Raw genomic sequence first — 18,321 nt, forward strand, 5'->3', positions numbered from 1 at the left:
GGACCCGCGAAGCGGGTCCGGCGAGGTTGTAATCGCTTTCCTCCGCGGCTTCCTTAAATGCAGGGATTTAGCTGGATTAGGACAAAGATCCGAGGGTCAGTTCTGCACACAAAAGGTCCCAAAGAGCTGAAGAGAGAGGCTGGTTTTCTATCCGTTTGGTGGGGCGTGGCCAGCGGGAAGAGCAGCCCAGGTGTGGTGAATTGGGCGCGCAGGGGCTCCTGGACACTGGAGTCCCTGCCTGTGTGCTCGCAGCCCCGCCGACGCTCTCACCTGCCCGCGCCTCTTCAGGAGCACTTCCACACGACCAGCCGCCTCTGCCAGGCAAAGCGCTGCGGGACCCTCGAAGCGGGTCCGGCGAGGTTGTAATCGCTTTCCTCCGCGGCTTCCTTAAATGCAGGGATTTCGCTGGATTAGGACAAAGATCCGAGGGTCAGTTCTGCACACAAAAGGTCCCAAAGAGCTGAAGAGAGAGGCTGGTTTTCTATCCGTTTGGCGGGGGGACTGCATAACAGTCAGAGACACACACACTTTATACACAGTAGAGGCTGGTACGCAGTGAGTGCTAGAAAATCACATAGAAGGGTTACCCACAGTCTGTCAACGGACGAGGATAGTAGAGATTATTGCACATTCAAAGACAGTGGCACTGCAAAATGTATGAAACAGCACCATCCGTTCAGAATTGCCACATAAAACCAATCTGTGCATATAACTGTACATTTAATGGAGTATTGTGTCAAAGGCTGCAGCCATTTCCAGGTCAAGTAAGGCAGTGTTACAGTTATAACACGTGCAAGCCAGGTATTCTGAAACTATTAGAAATGTAACTATCTGTCTGCCACCAAAGAGCACTTTAGTCTTTGAGATGTTTCTAAAGTTTTCCAATGTCTCAAATTCCAGCACTTAGATTGGTTTTATTGAGAAATATTTTGTCTGAAACTGCAATATAATGGAAAAATGAAATAAGATTTTAATATTTTAAAAGTCTGTCTACTTAAAATTTAGAGATGGATGTAAAATTTCACAATGTTAGAGAACCTGTGAGTAGCAAACTTTTTTTTTGGGAAGTTGCCTCGAGACTTAAGGAAAGAGTCACACATTCCAAGGGGGCTTACCAATTTAACATAAATCAATAGGGGTCTAGCCCTTTTACCTTAATTTTTTTACAATGAGCTAAGCCACTTATCTTTTTAGAGCTCCGTTTTATTCTTAGGAATGGTCAAAAACATCGGAGAAGTGGGGTGTTTTACGGAAAGGTTAACAAAGTGTGTCTATTATGTTGCACATTATCTCACATTTTAGCAGCAAATCGAACCACTGTCTCTTACATGAGAAAGGTTATTATGTATGCTCACCACCAGTCTTTATTTACGCTCATTTTCACTCACTGCTGTACGTTAAACCATTGTTCATACTGTGGACTTCATAGGCATCAATAGTCTCCTGATCCCATATATTTCATTTCAGATTTCAGGGAAGACCGGGTCATTTCAGAGGCGGGGCACTAATCAGCAGAGCCAGCAGATGGTGCCAAAAGCAGACTAGTCTGTTCCACCACGGTGATCAGGCGCGCAACACCCATTGGACTCACCAGGCTTCAGCCCCCCCATCGTGTGTGGCAGCCCGGGATGAGACAGATGCCGGGCACACACAGAGCCGCACCCGAAAGTTTCACAGGTCTTTAAAAGACCAGTTGAATGTTAATTAGGCCTTGCTGTTGTTTCACCCCTTCTAAGAGCCCCTGCAGTTCCTCTCTGCCTACTGATTAAAGGTTAAGTCCCCCCGAAATATTTTTTTAACCCCCCCCCTTCCCCCCCCCCCCCCCGAAATTTGGCCCTGGTTGCGCCTCTGAGGGTAGTGACCCTTTCATAACAAATCACTACCCCTCGCCGTGCTAAGGTGCACTTCCAGGACCTCCCTATCAACACTGGTTGACAGAAGGGTCAGAAATGCCATAATTCATTGTGTCCCTTTCGTGCCTCGAACGCCCTCTTCACAAAGCACTAGTGCAATGTGTCACTGATGCTTATGTACTATTTAGAGTTTTGGCAGGTGTAGTACGTCCGTTATATATTGAGTCCCGCACACCCTATTAAGAGGACAATCTATTTGCCATCCCTGCTAGAATTACCTGGCCATTCAAAACGAGGGACAACATTTGTAGATCTGGAAACACTGCATTTGTAGGAAGAGATGTCACAGTCCCATTCCATTTGCCTTTGATGTTCCTTATAAACCAACAGAATGTCTTGCCACATGTCCCGTGTTATATAGCTATTAAGCACCTACATTTTGTCAGGATGATAAGTGCTAAGTCCCTCTCTGGTTTGATGAGATCTGAGGAAACATGCCACCCACCCAAATGCATTGCTCCTGGGTGTATAAAGATGCTTTTCGGCATGCTTTACTGCAGTTAACCTTTGATGTCACTTACATGTCATCAGACCCAGAGTCCACAGCTGGTTTTATCACGTGTTCTGGTGCGTCGGCGTGGCCCTGGTGACTTACTGAATACCGCCAACCCGTCCCTAGCCTTCCCCCGCACTCAACACAGGAAATCAGTCTTGCCGTATGCCATTGAGTGAAATGTCTAAACCTTAAGCCAGAACGCGTGGAATGTCTCGCTTATTGATAAAAGGGTGCGTGCTGCTGTGGCGTGTGTACGTTTCTTCCCCCTGTCAAAGTAAGTACTCGCCCGTGACCTCATACTCTATCACGAAGTAGGAAACTGGCCTCTCTTGAAAGCCGCAATGCTTCCCACAGTGCCCTGGGCTCATTCTGACATCCCAGTGTGAACGTGGGAAAACAAACAGGCCGCCCCAGAGATGCCTCACAGTGTAGCGCAATGTCTGAGGGGAGCCTTGGTTCGGCCAGGCCCTGCCACCGCCCTTCTGCCGTGAAGGGTGAGGAGACAGGTAAACAGCCAGACAACGCCATAAAAAAAAAAACAGCAGTGCGGGACGAGCCAGCGCTGAGGGGCGTTCAGTCAATGGCGTGATAGCAGGAAGGAGCCCCAGAAGCGGCCGAAGGGCAGGGGCTACGAATCCTGCGCAGCCGCCACCCTGCCCCGCCAGTGCACCACAGCAGCGCTCCCGCAGCAGAAAGTTAGCAGGCTGGAAGTTGTCAGCCTGTCCCTGGCCACGTAGCCCCCGCCCGCCCACCCATCGGGAGCCGAGGACCTGGCGCTCCAGAAATGACTGTCCCCAACAGCAGCGGTGAGGAGCGGCTATCGGAAGCAGGTGAGAGGGAGACCCTGCAGGGGCCCGTGCAGTAACGGACTCCCATAGACGCAGACTCCACCCTCCCTCCACGCGCATGTGTGTGCCTGCGCGTGTGTGTGTGCCTGTGCGTGTGTGTGTCTGTGTGCCTGCGCATGTGTCTGCGTGTGTGTGTGTGCCTGCGCGTGTGTGTGTACATGCGTGTGTGTCTGTGCATGCATGAGTGTGGCTGTGTATGCGCGCGCGATTGCGAGAAGCTGACTTGCAGTGAATGGTGAGCAGGAGATGTGCACGGCGCCGGGCGTGCGCGCCCACGAGGTGAAATCGCCGATTGAAAGCGCGTGCCCATCCCCTGTCCAACATTCCCGGCAAGTCGGCAACAATAGGTCTTTCGCTAGACGTGAGACCTAATAATTTTCAACTAATCCTTTATAGGCTTCCTGAATAGCGTGCGTCAACAAGCGCTATATAAATACAAACCTTTGTCCTCCTCTATCCTTCTTCTATCATTCCAAATCCAAATAACTGACTAACCTATCTACCACTTAAAATATACTTGCATGTTTCACTATACTAATTCAACACTAATCCTCTATGGGTCCCGGAGTAGCGTGCTACTCGCTGAAAAAGCACTTTGACGACTTGTCAGGGGTAGTAAGCACTATGTAATTGCAATTACAATACAATACAATCTTAAGCTCGTTTTTTTGCACACAGCTTTTTTACTATGAATTTTATCAAAGTTTTTATGTTGTAACTTGGCAATTTTAAATAAGTTTTAGCAACTAATCTTAGCTGATTTTAAGCAACTAAATGCATTATGTGTTTTAAAATTACCGTTCATTGCAAAGGATTTAAGTAAGCAAGCAATTAATCAATAAACTAAACTGAACATAGATTCCAGATTCAGAAGGGTATGATAGAAGTCAGCCACGACACAAAGGTATACATTTCCAAAGACGTAATCAGTCCGAGTTCTAGGCAAAGACACAATCTAGCCAGGGCCGTACTGGCTGTAGCGGGCTTCGGGTGTTTTCCCAGGAGGCTGGAAGGGTGGGGGGCAATTTTGCAGCACTGGGGGGCCGCCATTATTACTGGGGCTGGTTTTGGAGTGGTGCTGGAATACCACCCCCCATCAATGCTTTTCACTTTCACAACTCACCCCCCTCCCCCGGGAGGGGGGTGCTGGTCCGACACAATTGCTAGGGCTACTTTGGGTTCCCAGCCTGGCCCTGCATGTCACGAGGACTTTCAAAGCTGGCATTAAGTGGGCATGGGCATTCTACTACCTCAGTAAGTGTCTGGGTGAAAATGGGTTGTGGGCTGAAGCGTGAGATTATCCGAGCAGTGCCCGATCCATACCCTAGTGAAGTAGGCTCACTGCTGCGACCTTGACCACTAGATTTAAGCTCAGCGTACATTCAGTGGAATGGAAGAATTCCAAGCTCTTTCTTCCCCTGCCAGCATGACTGGCTCCAAAGGCACCTTTCAAGGTTCATAAGTAATTGTTTTTGCCAGGATGTCCTGGCAGAGGGTGTTGTTCAGAAGTCAAAGGAAATCTAGCTGAGCCCTGCCACATTCTGGATCCATACTTAGCTGCAGAACAAGTAAGCTAAGAAACACCAGGCCCCGTCACTTCACATGTCCGCAAGGAGATGAACATATAACAGCAGTTCGAATGGAAGTCAAAGAACATGTCTGAGGAAAGTAGTTAAGCAATACAGTTCAGAAAATATGTTTGTTTCTTGTGTTCAAGATATCTGAGGAAAACGAGAAGCCTATTAAATGCATAGAATATGTGAGTCTTCAGACTTTTAGGTCATTTATACAAATAATGATCGTGGTATTGCTTTGAACCCAAAAAATGGTCACCATGTTCAAGTCAGGCACTGCACTCAGAGGCTGCTAGGTCCTAGGCGTTGGGCCATGGTCCACCTCTTAAAAGGGGGAGATTCCTGGGGGATCTTACTGGGCAGAGCTGACAAGCGGGGAGAAGGGGATTGTTGCAAATCCTTTAGATGTGGATCAGCATAAAGTGGTCTTAGAAGGAAGAGGGGGGATGTTGAAGAAAAAGGAGACTGTGGAAAAAAGCAGCATACCCATCAAATTGTGCAGTCCTGATGAATAAATACACATAGGTATCTAGGAAGCAGAATATAAGAGCAGGTTAAAAGTAATTCCATGACAAAATGCATAGACAACAATGCTTCATTTTACAGTTAAGAATAAGCAAGAGTGAGGTATGTTCTATATTTCCACAGGATTAATATGTATCAATTGTACAAAGAGTATCTTGGTTGTGAGAGTACAGTGCTCCCTGCTGTGGTTCAGTTTACACAGAAGTAAAGTGTTATTCATCTCCGTAGAAAGAATATTTACATGGTCCAGCCAGCAACACTTTAAAATGAGCACAGAAACCTCCTTTTCATCTCTACACAGATGTCACCCAACTATATCTGAGAGTATCCGTAGCCACAACTCTTAGGTACCTATCAAAAACGCTCACAGACCTACAATCATGGATATCGCTCCACCACCTGAAACACAATCCCCAGAAGACAGAGTTCCTCTAGTTCTCTCCACCCCACTACAACAACCCACAAATGCTTGGATAGCCTCCTCAAATCTCCTGGGACCTACCCCACTACCGGCTGACAAGGCCAAATCTCTAGGCTTTACCCTTGACTCAAATCTGAACCAACATGCACATATCAATACTATAGCAAAGAACACCCAATTCCATATCAAACTTCTCAAAGGGATCAAACAATTAAATCCCACCAATGACTTCAAAACTGTAGTTCAATTGATGATCCTCTCAAAACTGCATTACGGCAACTCCCTACTTAAAGATATTCGCAGAATACACCTTAATCCCCTGAAGGCAGCCCTCAACTCAGCTGCTCTTCTGGTATCTGACATCACCCCTATCCTAACATCACTCAATGGCTCTCCATTGAATCAAGGAGTACTTTCAAACTGGCCTGCATCATCCACAAAACCCTAAATGAGGGCTCACCAAAATATCTCATATAAGCTAACCATTTTATCTGGCTCTCGTTCCCTCTGAATCCCCAACTCATATTGTCTGGCAACCTCTACCTTAAAAAAATTAGACCTCTAAAGCAACCATTCTCAGGCACCGTCCCAGAATCTGAAATGCCATCCCACCTTCCATCATGCCAATACTCCTTGCATATCTCCTTCAAGAAGAAACAGAAAATCCTACTCCTACAACACTATCTCCCAACCTAACCATCTCTTTGGAAACTACAAACCGCAAAGCCAAGCCTAACTGACTTAACCAGACTCTAAACTCCTATTACTGGATAAACCCAATTGCAACTCTGCTAATGCACTGTTTCAGTTGAGCGTCTGCGAAGCCCTCTCATACCCCTCGAGGTCTTGTCTGTGTCATTTAAGACTGTAAATACATAAATACTTAGCTCCCCGCAAATAACCCTCCCCCTCCCAAAAAAACAAAGAAGGATTTGCGGGGTCACCCCAGAAGTAACTTAGGGGGAATGTAGTTACAATGTAGTGATTTAAGGAAATGTAAACCACTACTCCCTGCTAAAAAATATTTCTGAGGGCCACTCAGAAAGAATTACAGAATATGTCACGGGGGAATGTTGCTATGTCATTGGGGTAGGATGTGAGATGCGGGGTGGGCGGTTGGGAGCGGTGCAAAGAGGCAGTGAAGGATCTGTGCTCTACCGTGTGCTTTAACTGGTATCAATAAATGTACTTACCTGCTTCTTCTTGTGTAGAGTTTTCACCACACAAACCTACAGCATTACTGTACTCACTGCATTCATAAAGGAATTATTTCTGGAGTCCACACAGAATTACTGAGAGATCTTGAACAATAGCGAAGATACAGAATTATTGAGAGATCTTAAGCAATAGCAAGTCTATAGAATTACTGAGAGACCTTGAACAATAGCGAGCCTACAGAATTACTGAAAGACCTTGAACAATAGCGAACCTACAGAATTATTGAGAGATCTTGAAGAATAGCGAGCCTACAGAATTACTGAGAGACCTTCAACAATAGCGAGCTCACAGAATTACTGAGAGATCTTGAACAATAGCGAAGATACAGAATTATTGAGAGATCTTAAGCAATAGCAAGTCTATAGAATTACTGAGAGACCTTGAACAATAGCAAGCTCACAGAATTACTGAGAGACCTTGAACAATAGCAAGCCTACAGAATCACTGAGAGACCTTCAACAATAGCGAGCCTACAGAATTACTGAGAGACCTTGAACAATAGCGAGCCTACAGAATTACTGAGAGACCTTGAACAATAGCAAGCCTACAGAATCACTGAGATACCTTCAACAATAGAGAGCCTACAGAATTACTGAGAGACCGTCAACAATAGCGAGCCTACAGAATCACTGAGAGACCTTCAACAATAGCGAGCCTACAGAATTACTGAGAGATAATAATAATAATAATAATAAGTCATTTTTAAAGCGCCTGGCTACACAGAACTGTGTGTCCCCGCGCTAACTGCTAATACAATACATACAGAGATCCAGAGGAGCTATAGAAAAGGAGACTCGGGGGATGATTACATGTTGGGGAACAAATCAGTTCAGATGGCTCCATCCGCAAGTGGAGCGGGAGCGCATTCCAGTATTTAGAAGCTAAATACCTAAAGGATCTTCCTCCCATTTTGGCCCTGGTGATTCGGGGGAGTTTGAATAACATCGTACCAGATGATCTTAGGTTCCGGGTCGGGCGGTGTATAGTGAGGAGATTTTTTAAGTATTCGGGACCTTTGTCCTGAGCGATGCGGTGAGCATAGCAAAGGGTTTTAAACTTAATCCTCTCCCTAACCGGAGGCCAGTGGAGTTTGATCAGGGCATCTTTTGCGGAAGTTCTTCGAGGGAGTCCGAGCACCAGGCGTGCGGCAGCGTTCTGCACGCATTGTAGTTGATGTAGGCACTTCTGACTGAGCCCAATCAGGAGGGCATTCCCATAGTCCAGATGGGGGGTCACCAATGCGTGGACTATGGTTTTTCTGGCTTTGGTGGGAAGGAGATCCAGCACCTTTCGCAGAACCTTTAATATGCCGAAGCACCTTCCCGCTACCCTTCTGACATGGGTCTTGCCGGAGAGGTCTGAGCCCAGCATAACGCCTAGGTTTCTAACCGCCTCCACAGGGGTAGGTAGGTTACCCAACTCGCTAGGCCACCATGAACGAGACCACGCAGATGTTGCTCTCCCGACCACCAGTAGTTTGGTCTTTTCGCCATTCAGACGGAGACAGTTGTTATTCATCCAGACCGCTATTGCAGACATGCAGTCCGAGAAATTGGTGGCATCTTCTCTTCGGTCAGGAGTTAGCTTAAACACCAGCTGGGTGTCGTCAGCGTAGCTAACAATGCCCACCCCGAAAGCCTCTACAATGTGTGCCAGGGGTTCCATATAGATGTTAAATAACGTGGGGCTTAAGCTTGAGCCCTGTGGAACCCCATGGTTCACCTTCCGAGGAGAGGATCTGAAGGGTGGGCAGTGTAGCTGGAAGCTTCTGTCGGCCAAAAAGGAGCGCAGCCAAGCAAGTGCTGGGCCCATTACTCCCATGTCCGAGAGACGAGACAGCAGCGTTGAGTGCAGCACGGTGTCAAATGCTGCACTAAGGTCCAACAGGACCAACGCCGCTGTCTCGCCTTCGTCCACTATCTGCCGAAGACGCTCAGTCGAGTATAGAACTGCCGACTCAGTAGAGTAGCCTGTTCTAAAGCCCGACTGAGAGGGATGAAGGAGAGCTTCTCCCTCCAAGTACTCCATGAGTTGTTTGTTCGCAATTTTTTCTATTATTTTAGCACAGAATGGGAGAAGGGAGATGGGGCGGAGATTTTGGAGCTGGGAAATGTGAATGTTGGGTTTTTTCTTTAATGGCATAACTTGGGCAGGTTTCCATATCTCTGGAACATAACATTCCTGGAAAGATAATGTGATCATGTGACTAATGTGGTCAATTAATGTTCTTTCCATTACTCCCTTACACCGGTCCGGTGGACAGGTGTCAGTATGGGAGCCGGACTGTATGCCATTAATAATACCCAACAATTCATGTTTGTCAGGGGTTTTAAAACTAGTTAGAGGGGATTTGTGAGTTAAGGTGGGCCTGGTATCCGCATTGATATTTACGAGAATTTTATTATCTACAAAGGTGGCATGGATTTTATCCACCTTATCCACAAAGAAGTCAGCAATCAGATCACATGTCTCAGCTGAGTATGTGTTTTGAGTATCGAGTCTTGAAGGAATTGTGAGTTCCTTGTAGATGCTGAACAATTCTCTCGTGGGATTGTCTGCTTGCTCGATTCTGTTTTTAAAATGGATACTTTTCTCCGATCTGACCAGTTTCTGATACTTTTTTAGCTCAGTTTTACAGCACAATTTAAGTTTAGGTGCGTAGCTCTTTCTCCATCTCTGTTCTATGGTTTTACATTGAGCTTTAGCCATTCTAAGTTTCTCCGAAAACCATGGAGCAGCTCTGGATTGTCTTGGTGGTGGTTTGGATGTCCAAGGGGCAATCTTGTCTAGTGCTTTCGACATCGACCATTCATAGCTGTCCCAAACCTCCTGTAAGGTATTGCCTAGTGTCGGGGGATGCTCTGCTAAAATGCTAGTAAAAAGTTCAGGAGTGAATTTTTTCCACTTGCGACGTTTCTGAGGGGGCTGCTTTAAGGGTATGGTTCCTATGGGTTCCCTTTGTATCTCAAATGGAACAATGCTGTGGTCTGACCAGATCAATGGGATCGGGGGTGAGGTCTTAATGCCTTCCTAATTCGCAAACATGGGGTCTAGAAGATGACCCTGCTGGTGTGTGGGGGCTGTAGAGAGAAGTTTTATACCCACAGAGTTTAGTGTGGCGGCTACCATTTGTGCCTCCCTGCAGTTTATATCTTCAAAATGAAGGTTAAGGTCGCCTAGAATAATACGTTTTTTATATCTGACTGCTAGCTGGGTGGCCGACTCAATGAGTTGGCTGCCAAAGTGTGCCGCAGCTCCTGGAGGGCGATATATCAATAAACCAGTGATTGCATTTGTAGGGTCAATTTTTATGGTAAATAAGCCACATTCACTGTTAGGTAGGGTGGATTTTAGTAGAGTGCATTCTAGTTCTGACTTGTAGATTAGTGCTAGCCCTCCTCCACGTTGTTTTTGTCTATCAAGTCTCAATAGACTATAGCTGGGGGGAATTTCGTCAAGAATATCAGGAGAGGATGTCTCTTCTAGCCATGTCTCAGTAAGAAACATGGCGTCCAAATCTTTATTTGCCAGTAGGTCGTAGATTTCTGTTTTGTGTTTAATCATAGACCTACAGTTAAGCAATATCATCTTCAGCTTAGCTGCTTCTCTTGGTATTTTGCTGACCGTAGGAAGTTCCTGATTACATATCTTACAAAGGGAAGGCATATGTTCAGGCCCTATAGTGTGTAAGCAACTATAAGTCGGCATCTTACCAATCGTCAGAAGGTCAGCTTTGGAATAGTGTCGCCGGGGACTGCTGCTTCTTAGGGCAACCGCTGGAATGGTGGGGCCAGGGGGTCCAGCCCCGCGCCCCGGTCGTTCGCGGACGGGCGCAGACGGGCAGGACTCTGGCTTGACTCCGGCGCGCGACTGGCGCGTCCGCTGCGCGGAGCCATAACCGTATATTTTGATACCGTCGTCCGTGCGACGTAGGAGGCGAGCCCTCACTAAGATGGCCGCCACTATTTTCCCTGCCGGTCCCCGCAGATGACGGCCCTACAATCGGCCACTCGCTGAGGGAGGTAGGCAAGTAGTCTGCCAAAGCAATCAGGGAAAATGCAGGTAAGGTCTAAACACGCCTTGCCTTGTCCAGCACCCTAAATCAGTGCGAGATCAGTTCCTGCCACGATGTTTGTAGCACAGGTAAAGCACTAAATATAAAGCGCTAATGCCAGGGGGAGGGGGGAAGGACACACGGGGAAGATATTCAGCAGTTTAAAATCAAGGTATTTTTAAAAAGTAACCTCCCGGCTCACGCCTCAGGAGTCAATGAAAAGCAGACTCTTGAAGAATAGCTAGTCTACAGAATGAAGGATAGCGAGCCTACAGAATTACTGAGAGACTTTCAACAATAGCGAGCCTACAGAATTACTGAGAGACCTTGAACAATAGCGGCCTACAGAATTACTGAGAGATCTTGAAGAATAGCGAGCCTACAGAATTACTGAGAGATCTTGAACAATAGCGAGCCTACAGAATTACTGAGAGACCTTCAACAATAGCAAGCCAACATAATTACTGAGAGCCCTTCAACAATAGCAAGTCTATAGAATTACTGAGAGACCTTGAACAATAGCGAGCCTACAGAATTACTGAGAAATCTTGAACAATAGCAAGTCTATAGAATTACTGAGAGATCTTGAACAATAGCGAGCCTACAGAATTACTGAGAGATCTGGAACAATAGCAAGTCTATAGAATTACTGAGAGACCTTCAACAATAGCGAGCTCACAGATTTGCTGAGAGACCTTCAACAATAGCGAGCCTACAGAATTACTGAGAGACCTTCAACAATAGCGAGCCTACAGAATTACTGGGAGCCCTTCAACAATAGCAAGCCTACAGAATTACTGAGAGACCTTCAACAATAGCGGCCTACAGAATTACTGAGAGACCTTCAACAATAGCAAGCCTACAGAATTACTGAGAGATCTTGAACAATAGCGAGCCTACAGAATTACTGTGAGACCTTCAACAATAGTGAGCCTACAGAATTACTGAGAGCGCTTCAACAATAGCGAGCCTACAGAATTACTGAGACCTTCAACAATAGCGAGCCTACAGAATTACTGAGACCTTCAACAATAGCGAGCCTACAGAATTACTGAGAGGCCTTCAACAATAGTGAGCCTACAGAATTACTGAGAGACCTTCAACAATAGCGAGCTCACAGATTTGCTGAGAGACCTTCAACAATAGCGAGCCTACAGAATTACTGAGAGACCTTCAACAATAGCGAGCCTACAGAATTACTGAGAGACCTTCAACAATAGCGAGCCTACAGAATTACTGAGACCTTCAACAATAGCGAGCCTACAGAATTACTGAGAGACCTTCAACAAAAGCGAGCCTACAGAATTACTGAGAGACCTTCAACAATAGCGAGCCTACAGAATTACCGAGAGACCTTCAACAATAGCGAGCCTACAGAATTACTGAGAGACCTTCAACAATAGCGAGCCTACAGAATTACTGAGAGACCTTCAACAAAAGCGAGCCTACAGAATTACTGAGAGACCTTCAACAATAGCGAGCCTACAGAATTACTGAGAGACCTTCAACAATAGTGAGTTCACAGATTTGCTGAGAGACCTTCAACAATAGCGAGCCTACAGAATTACTGAGAGACCTTCAACAATAGTGAGTTCACAGATTTGCTGAGTTCACCGCATTCTTAAGGAAATTATGTGTGTGATCCAACGGGAAGAGTGAATGTTGCGAGTTATTCAATCCATCAGAACTCTGTGTGGTCCAAACTAAAAGCATATTTTGTGGAATGCAGTTACTCAGTTCCCAAGAAAGAAATAGTTTGTGAGAAGGAGGATCCAGAAGTTATTTACTGGGATTGGAGAAAATATTACTGGTTTAAAAGAATATGTGCGAGGTCCACCGAGAACCGAATTCTGAGGAAAGTACAATTTGTCCTTGCTGTCAATTTCTTTCAGGACAGATTAAAAAAAAATACTATGTCTGACATAGAAGGCCACTGATTGACAGTCACTGACTCTGCTTCTCATTGTTCCATCCTTTCCCTTTCCTGACTCCACTACTTTTCTACCAGCACCGCCTCTCGCTCCTAGGCAGCGGTCGAAGTGCATAAAGGAAAGCATGGGAACTGTGATCCTGAATATAAAGGGGCGTAGCCAGCGAGTGTGGGGACAGGGTCAGGGACGTGGCTAAAACAACAAAATATTCTGCATATATTTTGTTAGCTTTCGATCTACAGGTAACCGCATTAAAAAATATATGCACACACCTCAAATGAAAAATAAATGCAACTTAAATTCATCTGGGGGAAATGCATTTTTCTGGCAGGGCGGTTCGGTTGTTCAATGTGATCACTTCAGATATCTGTGAGTGTAACCAGACAGTCACTGATTGGATTCATGGTCAGAGCCCTGGGGAAATAGTGATGTCTATATATAGTTCTACAAGATACAAGTCTATGACAGAAAGCACAGCAAACTAAGTAAGTCATTAGTTTAAACATGTTTTACACACAGTACAAGATGAGTTGCACTTAGGCTGTCGCAAAACGTGCAAAAAGGTTTTGTTTAAATGTTTACAGTTCTTTCAAAAGTTCATGTTTTTAGTAATGCGTTGAATGTAGCAAGTGCAAACCTTTTTAATAGATTTCCTTTAAAAATACAAATTCCTGATGCTATCAATCGATTAAACCTATGCCGGCCACCAAGTAGCCTTCAGATTTGCAAATTAACAATTGCACATATTTACATTTCTTTCAGGGGGCAGGCACCCAGGAGGGAAGGCTTGTTTCTTCTTTAGCTGCCCTTCCTTTCCCTCATTTCACTGTCAATGACACCCATCTTCTCCCCTTTCAATCTGCGGCAGCCCAGCATTTCAGGAACAGATGTGTTTTTAAATAATATGGGAACTGTTTTGATCAAATTGATAAAGCTTGGGAATGTTGTTTCCCAGTTCCCCTGCCAACAACCTCTGCTCCTTGGAAAGATGTAATGGCTATTAATGCGGCAGCCTGGTGGGCATCAAACGTGGAGGTTGTGCGGATTTTACTACTCTTTGCCACATCAGTTATGCGGCAGCGGCTCCTCTTCTATGGCAGAGGAGCGTTGCCCCCCCCCCCCCCTCTTCCAGCAAAGTAAATTTTTTTATAATAAAATGATAATAAACTGTGAATTATTAACATTTTATTTTGTGTCCCGGAGTCTTGGGGATGAGGCCAGAGGGATAGCAGGCACCCACGGGAGCGGTATGCACTGTTATCAGTATGCAGGACAGTTTGGCAGGTCGTCTCAAGCCAGCCAGACCGTCATGCACAATTTGCATGTTCTCCACACAGGCCGCATTACACCCCGAGTGGAGTGAAGAACATGCCCAGGCTCCCAGTCCCTGGTTGAGCACCGAAAAACTGTGCTCAGACCAATCACAACGCTGCACTGCAGCGTTGTGATTGTCTCAGCAGCGCTGTGATTGGCTCAGGGAAGCTAGGGTGCTTCCTACTTCTTCCAGCTGGAGCACAGCGACGACGAGGAGGGACTAAGAGAAGAGTTGTGGGGGCAGCAAGAAGATAAGTTGATTTTTTTTATACTAACCCCCCCTCCCCCCATTCCCATTCAGGGCCAGCTGTCACTGTAGTTATTAGCAAAACGAAGTGGAGGGGGATAAAGAAGAAAAGTGTGGTGAGAGATATGCGGAATGTTGGCAGGAGTTATACTTACATCATGTAAGTGATCACCCCAAGGCTCCACATGTCAGTGGGAAACGACACATAATCAAAATTTACAACTTCAGGTGCGACAAATTCAGGCGTTCCAAAGGAAACTCGCAGCTTCTCGCGAGGTTTGTACCTGGAGATGAAAAGTAGAGAGACAGACTATCAACCACAGAAAGGATTGCCATCAGCCACAGTGCAAAGGAGACACTAGGGAGAAACATAGGCTTAAATAGAGTAGGAAAAGACAAGATAGGAGACCATGAAGAACAGTGTGAAGAGTAGGTGACAGAATTAAAGACCGGATGTAGAAAATCTGAGCAATAAACACATGTTGTTGCTCAATCTAACTCCTTTCTTTTTGTAGAGTAAGAAAGCTTGCTTATTTATTGTTCAACAAACAATGGTTTAATCTAACATATATCGAGGAAAGACACAATTGCCAGATACAGAGCCCACCTGATTATTTAGACTCTAAAAGAATGAGTGCATTTGGAAAGCTGGTGTATTTATCAACACAATTATTAAACAGAATTATTCAAAATGTTTGTAGCACATCCGCCAACTATCATAATGTGAAATTCATATACTTGTGAGAGAATCAAGCTATTGGGATGCACATAGGAGCTATATAATGGATGAGAACCAAAGAGTGATTGTAAATGAATGTGATCACTCGCTCCCTCCACATCCTTGAAGTTAAAGATTCAAACTTTGATGGAGACTGAGTATTTTGGACACTTTTACAACTACCCCAAAGCTTCTAATCCACCCACAGGTGATTTTTGTTTATACTGATTTGTTTCCACATATATGACTCATTTCCATATACTCTCATTCTAGGTGTTCTTTTAATTAATGATATTTTTAACTCTGAAAATTATTCTCGCTCTCTCAAAAAACAGAGCACTTTAGATAGTTCACAAATTTAGCTGGAGAGCTGCTCCTGTGCAGAGCACCCTAAAATACCAGCAACACTCTGAACCTGATCACCCCGAATGTCTGTTTTTCTAGCAATGTTTTTAAGCCTAGGAATAGCACAGGGGCATCCACGTCAAGCTAGAAAGGGACAGAGTATTTTCCCATTTCTACAGCAAAGTCTTTAAGTATAGGATTAGCACAGTGCCATCCACGCTGAGCTGTAAAATGACAACGGTCTTTTATCACTTCAAGCTCAGTAGTAAAGCTTTGGATTGGTAAATACCATCCAAGCCAACCTAAAATGAATAAGAGCAACCCCTGATACGTGTTTCACTATCATTATAGCTCTTCAGAGAGTTACTTGCCATCGCTCAACATTATTCCACCTCCTTCTATGCTTAGTTTCACCCTTCCCTACTAATCCCATGAAATAAAATACCAAGGGTAAGATGTACAAAATACTTTTTGTGGTTGCAAACCCTCCTGTTGACAAAGTTACAGGGTTTGTGACTGCAAAAGAGTGTTATTAAATTTACGAAACCCCTTTTGAAGTTAGAAAGACCTTCCCAACTTGCAAAAGGTATTCTGTGACTTATACTGAATCACAATTGGGAGGGAGGTTGAAAGAGGACCCCACCCCCAATTGTAGGTTACCATTACATGTATCAGTGTTTGGTTATTGCAAATCATTTATCAGGGCTCGACACCAGAGTTGGGGTAGTATCTGAATGACAAAGAGAAAGTTGTCTTTGTGGGACAACTTCCCCAATGGTAATCATGTTGGGCATCCTTGGAGGAGCAGGTCGTGGCCTAGTGGACCACTGTCTCCTGCCCCTAACAGGAAACATTTTTTAAGTCACTTTAATAGAAATGGACTGCTTTAAAATGTATTTCCTATTTAGGAACGTAAACACAGCGACAGAGGTCTGGTGCTCCTTGAAGACCACCATCTAGCCAATCACAGTATATCATAAACTGTGACCTGACTATGTAATATTCATTAGACAAGTCATTTTGCAACAGTCTGCAAGTGGCAGGGGAGGCATGGGCGGTATCAGACCACTATCTGTGGTTCCAAGCATATTTGCAGTCTATTGAAACTGAGTAGATGGAAATAGGATGGAGGAGATGACCTGCCAGAGCTTTGACAGTACCACAGGAAAAAAGGTTGAGTCTATGTTACTGCAACGTCAATGAGTGATACCCAGCAGTATACTTTCTCTGTTGAAGTAAATGGCAAAAATCGGAAGAGATGGGACTGTAGTTCCGCATCACTTTAAAAATGCATATTGATGATATTACCACTTTGGAGAGATGTGTAAAAATGAAAAAGCAAATGGTGCCATCTTTGTGGTGGAGGACGGGTGAGGTTAAGATAGTCCAAGAGAGGGAAGAAAATGGAAAGGCACAATGATAAACCTTGAGTAGGATGGGCAGGCAATGCGTAGGGTAAGTGGAGCAACAGAAAGGAGATTGGTCAAACATATATTTGCCAATTACTATAACAGCTAGACCTATTCAGGCCAGGCACACATAGAGGAGGACGGATAAACCAAAAGAGAGGCAAACAGGCTGAGAGAAGAATGAAAGCAGGGGTGTACAGAAGAGCATGAAAGTTTCAAAACATACTGAGTGCAAGAAAGACACGAAGCAAAATAAACAGAAGTTTGATACCTGCGTGCAAGGCCGAAATCAATGATCTTCACCATGTGTCCGGTCTGACTGACGCACACAATGTTCTCAGGCTGTAGAAGAAGAACAAGTTACAAGATAGATTTCTGAGGCAGTGGCAGCTTCATGTCCTCTCCAAATCTCCATCCTCAGTTTCCATGGAGCTCAGGCTGTGGGGTCAGGCCTCTGTCTGCTCTGCCATCCAGCACCTAACCTCCTATCCTTCCCTCTCCCTGCTCAACCTCTCTCACATGTATCCCAAAGCACTCTTCCTTTCCTATACCCATACTTCTTTTTCTACTCCTCTGCCCTTCCTTCTACCAAATACTAGTCCCTGTCCACCTGTCTGATCTTGCTTACCACTACTCATACTCCCCATCACTCCCGCTACTCGCACTGCTTGCTATCCCTTCTTTCCTGCCCCGTTCTACTCTCCGATCTCTCCAAGCTTCCACACGCTCTCCATTCTCCACTCCCTTTCTCTTCGCCTCCTTTTCACTTCTTGCTCTCTGCTAGTCCCCTATCGTTAGATTCATCATCCCTTCACTCGTATCCTTCCCTAATGTCTTCCTCCTCTCCACACCACACTGTAGGTCACAAGAGTGGCCTCTACTGAGGCCTTGTGCGCCGGCCTAGAGGGTCACACATTGAGGGAATGGGTGCTATTCCGATGACAATATAGATAATGCTGCTGGTACAAAAGGTAATGTGGACTTGGGTATGGTGAGTCACAAAAGCTTCTTCTTCAGTGTGGGATGAGCTGTAAAATTGATGCAGAGCTTCTGAGTGTTTACAGTGCCTTGGATGGGAGCCACAGTGGTGTTGTGGAAGTCATTGAGCACAGCAATGCCTCCGCCAATGTGAGGGATGACTAAGGCTGGCACTGTCATCCTATAGTCAGTTTGGGTAGGTATGATTTCAGGAGTGAGAGATAATGCCATGCTGTCTCGGATGTTTGGTTGTGTGCTCTTAGAGGAGGTTGTGTCGAAGGTGAATCCAAGTGATTTTGCACTCAACTGTTAGCATGGGGTGTAGCCTCC

At 45.4% G+C, this 18,321-nt stretch overlaps 1 protein-coding gene across 3 annotated transcripts in view; it reads right to left on the reverse strand.

Annotated features, from left to right (window-relative positions):
- The window catches only part of MYLK2 (myosin light chain kinase 2), a 200,944-nt gene that overhangs the window by 86,077 nt on the left and 96,546 nt on the right, over positions 1 to 18,321 (reverse strand). For all 3 annotated transcript variants that reach the window (XM_086932687.1, XM_086932689.1, XM_086932688.1), the window contains 2 exons: positions 17,285 to 17,355; positions 14,697 to 14,825 (listed from right to left, as the gene is read on the reverse strand). In XM_086932687.1, the coding sequence (XP_086788813.1) occupies positions 14,697 to 14,825; positions 17,285 to 17,355 (200 nt within the window). The remainder of the gene's footprint in view (positions 1 to 14,696; positions 14,826 to 17,284; positions 17,356 to 18,321) is intronic.

This window comes from Lissotriton vulgaris, chromosome 7, assembly GCF_964263255.1.
Source record: "Lissotriton vulgaris chromosome 7, aLisVul1.2, whole genome shotgun sequence".
NCBI classification, from domain to species: Eukaryota; Metazoa; Chordata; class Amphibia; order Caudata; family Salamandridae; genus Lissotriton; species Lissotriton vulgaris.